Source organism: Sinocyclocheilus grahami, unplaced genomic scaffold (genome assembly GCF_001515645.1).
Source record: "Sinocyclocheilus grahami isolate Dianchi unplaced genomic scaffold, SAMN03320097.WGS_v1.1 scaffold198.1, whole genome shotgun sequence".
Lineage (NCBI taxonomy): Eukaryota > Metazoa > Chordata > Actinopteri > Cypriniformes > Cyprinidae > Sinocyclocheilus > Sinocyclocheilus grahami.
In genome coordinates, this window is record NW_015505377.1 from 380,602 (window position 1) to 385,731 (window position 5,130).

At 33.1% G+C, this 5,130-nt stretch overlaps 1 protein-coding gene across 1 annotated transcript in view; it reads left to right on the top strand.

Annotated features, from left to right (window-relative positions):
* The window catches only part of LOC107595198 (testican-2-like), a 15,683-nt gene that overhangs the window by 2,157 nt on the left and 8,396 nt on the right, over window positions 1-5,130 (top strand). The window contains exons 3-6 of the mRNA XM_016285542.1: window positions 50-194; window positions 409-522; window positions 2,178-2,396; window positions 3,855-3,917. Coding sequence (XP_016141028.1) covers window positions 50-194; window positions 409-522; window positions 2,178-2,396; window positions 3,855-3,917 — 541 coding nt within the window. The remainder of the gene's footprint in view (window positions 1-49; window positions 195-408; window positions 523-2,177; window positions 2,397-3,854; window positions 3,918-5,130) is intronic.

The following is a 5,130-nucleotide window of genomic DNA, read 5'->3' on the forward strand; positions in this document are numbered from 1 at the left end:
TGTGTGTGAGTGTGTGTGTGTGTGTGTGTGTGTGTGTCTGTGTGATCAGTGTAAGCTGGAGCAGCAGGCATGTTTGTCGGGGAAGGATCTGTCCGTTCTGTGTTCTGGTTCGTGTCCTTGTATCAGTCCTGGACCTCCTAAAGCAGAACCCAAGATCACGACGAATCCAGAGACGTCACCCGAACCCAAACCAGGTCCACACACACACATTACTCCATCAGCTCTCACTGTAAACCTGCAGAATGATGTTTGGTGTCACAGCGAGTTCAGACATGCATGTTTTATGAAGCCTAGTTAGTTGAAATTTTAATGCATTTGAGTGAGTTTATTGTTCCTCTGCATTATTAATCTGCTGGCAGAAGTTAAAGAGAATCTTCTCATTATTTACTGGTGTTTCTGTCTCTCTAGAGCTCTGCACCGGTCAGGATTTGGCAGATTTGGGCGACAGACTCCGAGACTGGTTTCAGCTTCTCCACGGAAATGCAAAACAGAACAACTCTGGAAGACAAAGCACAGCGTCAGGTGAAAACACAACAGAGTTCACTGCACTGTGAAGAAGTCTCTTCTGCTCACCGAGGCTGCATTTATTTGATTAAAAAATATGAAATATTATTGCAATTTATAATAACTGATTTCTGTGTGAGTATCTATTAAACTGTAATGTATTTCTGTGATGCGCAGCTGTATTTTCAGCATCATTACTGCAGTCTTCAGTGTCACATGATCTTCAGAAATCAGTATAATATGCTGATCTGCTGCTCGAGAAACATTTCTGATTATTATCAATGTTGAAAACTTTGGAAACCTATTTCCGCCATGGAATAAAAAAATGAAAAAGGTGGCTGTGAATTACATCACAATTCTGACGAGTTAGCATCTTGCAATTATGTCTTTTGTTTTCACCAAAAATAAAAAAGGTAAAAATTTGTATCTCACAATTTTGACATTTTTTCTCAGAATTGTTAATTTAACAACAGATTTACTTGTAAATGTTTCTCTGATGTCTGGTAATAGTTAATAGTAGTTATTATCAATGTTGACATGCAGGTAAACGAAAAGAGTATTTTACAATTAGTTTTATTGTTTTTTAGTTATAAATATTTAATTAAAAAAATGTCAGACCCATTTTTAAATATTTAATTTAAAATATATGTATCTCACTATTCAGACTTTTTTTCTGAGTGTACATCTAATTGTGAGTTTATATCTTGGAATTATTAATTTTTTTCTCAGTACAAGAGAATTCAGAAAAAAGTCAGAATTGTGACAAAACCTTTTTTTATCCTGTGATGGAAACAAGCTTCTATAGTTTCATGTTTTTGTTGAAACTCTGATACATTGTATTTTTCAGGATTCACAGATGAATAGAAAGTCTAAAAGAACAGAATTTATTTGTAACATTAGAAATGTCTTTACTGTCACTTTTGATCAATTTAATGCATCCTTGCTAAATAAAAGTATTAATTTCCTTAAAAAAAAAGATCAGTTGAGTATATTATCATGTATTATCTCTCTTGAGCTTTCATAATGCATACTGTTACAATTATTATTTTTTAACTCTTTCCCCGCCAGCGTTTTTGGAAAAAGTTGCCAGCCACCGCCTGCATTTTTGCTGATTTTCACAAAAGTTTAATGGCCCCCAGAATATTTTGTTGTATGAATATATGAACATGCAATACATCAAAATAAAGATCAAAACAAAAACCCCCGTTTTATTCTAGCTTCAAGCATTGTTTTTTAATCAACACTAGAATGTAGGTAGATTTCATAAAAAAAGCATTTTTTAAGAGAAAATCGCATTTTTATCAAATACTACATCTGAATCGTATTCAGTAATATGATCAAAGATGCAGTAGAAAGCTTGCACAGTCCTTTAACACTTTCTGGATCCACATTTCACTCGCTAACATTAGGCAGTTTTCATTTATATGCGTTTAGTGTCGATGGTCGCATTATTTTTCATATGGATTTGCTTATATAGGATTTCGCTCGTTTCTGCGTCTTCCTGTCCTGTGTTTTTGATCGGCACTTTCTATCTAGACTCATTCAGGAGATGTGTAATAGCGCCTCCTAGCGTATAACAGCGAGAACACAGAATCCCGGATAATTCCGTGTTTGGCAGGGAAAGAGTTAAATTGTTGGGTTATCGCTCTGAATCTCAGTTGGTTCCTCTGCAGTGTTTGACCGGGGGCTCGTGGCCGGCTGTAAGGACTCCATCGGCTGGATGTTCTCCAGGCTGGACACCAGTAACGACCTGTTCCTGGATCAGTCCGAGCTGGCCGCCGTAAACCTGGAGAAGTATGAAGTGTGCATCAGGCCCTTCTTCAACTCGTGCGACTCGTACCGCGACGGGAAGGTTTCCACGGCAGAGTGGTGCCTGTGCTTCTGGAGAGAGAGTGAGTGTGTTGTTATTCACTGAGCTCAGATCATGAGGAATCTTGATCCTTTGATAGAAAAGTTCATTGGAAAATTACATTACAAGTGGACCACTTATATAAGTGTATAAGTGTTATATATATATTTAATATTTAATATTTAATTTAATATTTAATCCACTGTTTTTAAGTTTTTTTTACAAGTGGACCACTTATACATAAAAAAATTGCCAAGCAATGTCTAAATTAAATTAAATTAAATTGAATTGAATTTAAAATTGAATTGAATTGAATTGAATTTTTAATCCACTGTTTTTACATTTTTTTTTACAAGTGGACCACTTATACATTAAAAAATGTCTAGTAAAATAGTCTATAGTAAAATAAAATGTAATTTAATTTAATTTAATTTAATTTTTAATCCACTGTTTTTAATGTTTTTTTGTTTTTTTTACAAGTGGACCACTTGTATATAAAAAAATTGGCAAGCAATGTTTAGTAAAATAGTGTATAGTAAAATTAAATTAAATTTAATTAAATTTTTAATCCACTGTTTTTAACGTTTAAAAAAAAAAAAAAAAAATTGATTGTTTGTTTTTTATTCTTTTTTTAATGTGTAATCGTATTCAGTAATATGATCAAAGATGCAGTAGAAAGCTTGCACAGTCCTTTAACACTTTCTGGATCCACATTTCACTCGCTAACATTAGGCAGTTTTCATTTATATGCGTTTAGTGTCGATGGTCGCATTATTTTTCATATGGATTTGCTTATATAGGATTTCGCTCGTTTCTGCGTCTTCCTGTCCTGTGTTTTTGATCGGCACTTTCTATCTAGACTCATTCAGGAGATGTGTAATAGCGCCCCCTAGCGTATAACAGCGAGAACACAGAATCCCGGATAATTCCGTGTTTGGCAGGGAAAGAGTTAAATTGTTGGGTTATCGCTCTGAATCTCAGTTGGTTCCTCTGCAGTGTTTGACCGGGGGCTCGTGGCCGGCTGTAAGGACTCCATCGGCTGGATGTTCTCCAGGCTGGACACCAGTAACGACCTGTTCCTGGATCAGTCCGAGCTGGCCGCCGTAAACCTGGAGAAGTATGAAGTGTGCATCAGGCCCTTCTTTAACTCGTGCGACTCGTACCGCGACGGGAAGGTTTCCACGGCAGAGTGGTGCCTGTGCTTCTGGAGAGAGAGTGAGTGTGGCATGTGCTTTTCTTGGGAAATGATCAGCAAGATTATGTTTCAGTGCAAAAACAAATAACATAGCAAGTGGACCCCTAGGGAAAAATTAGCAAAAGCGAGAGAAAAAATATTTTAAAGAATTATTAAAAAGTATATTTTCTCAGATGGTTCTTCTGAACCATAAATTGTATCATTTTAATGTTAATATATAATTTTTTTTGTGTGTGTGTGTGATTTGAGAGATGGACTGCTGAGTCATTGATTTTTTATATAATTTTTTTCACGTATTTTTTGCAGAACCTCCATGTTTGGCTGAAATCGAGAGGATTCAGATGCAAGAGCCGTCTAAGAGGAAACCGGGTAAATGCACACAAACCAGCACAAATGCAATTACAAGAAAATGATTAAAAATGAAGCCACTTGCGGTTAAGAAAGGAAGGATATAATACGCAATATATGTGCAATGGATAGAAGATAGAAGACTTTTTTGAATACATCAAACTCATATAATCAGACTTCTATTAAATTGGAAAAAGTGTTTTTTGAATGGAAAATGGATGCAATGTATTTTCTTTGTGAGTTACAGGTGAATTCTATGGATTCTATTGTGTATAGTTGATTGATGACATCTATATGGTTAATATTAGTTAAGTAGCTAAATGAATTAATGAATAAATACATACATATATGCATACAAAAATAAATATATACAATTTAAAAAGACCAGGAACATGAATTAAGAGAGCAAATATTTTTAATTTATGTTTTAAAATGGTAAAAATTTTGTAACCATGTTAATGTTTTTGTATTAAATAAATAATGCCAGTCTTAAAAATAAATAAATAAAAATCATTAAATATAAAAAATAATTATATATAAAAAATAAATTAAATATAAATAAATACAATTAAATAAAAATTCATATTTAATAGTTTCGAAGTGGTAAACATTTTGTAACAATATTAATGTTCTTGTATTATTATAAAAAATAATGCCAGTCTTGATCGCTGTATTCATTCCCCATGTTGAACTGGCTGCAATTTTATAAATAATTAAATATAAACAAATACAGTTAAATAATTCAATAAATTAATAACAAATCAATAAACAAATAACAAAAATTATAAAGAAACTATATCACTGTAAAGTCACTTTTTAAATTTAGTTTTAATCTTGTTTAATTAGCTAAAAATAAATAAAGTATAATGAAATATAAATAAATAATAATTAAAGATTATTTTAGTTTAATATTTAAATATTTATTCAATAAATTAATAAAGGTAAATAAATATTAACACATAAATAATAATGAATAAAAACAATAAGTAAATAAAATAAAAATACCAAGAACATGAATTAAAAAAGTAAAAAGTTTAAATTTCACATAACATCACTAATACTTGTGTGCATGCGTGTTTGTGCTTGCGTGTGTGTATGTGCTTGTGTGTGTGTGCTTGCGTGTGTGTATGTGCTTGTGTGTGTGTGTGTGTGTGTGTGTGTGTGCGTGTTTGTGTGTGTGTGTGTGTGTGTGTGCGTGTGTATGTGTGTGTGTGTGTGTGTGTGTGTGTGTGTG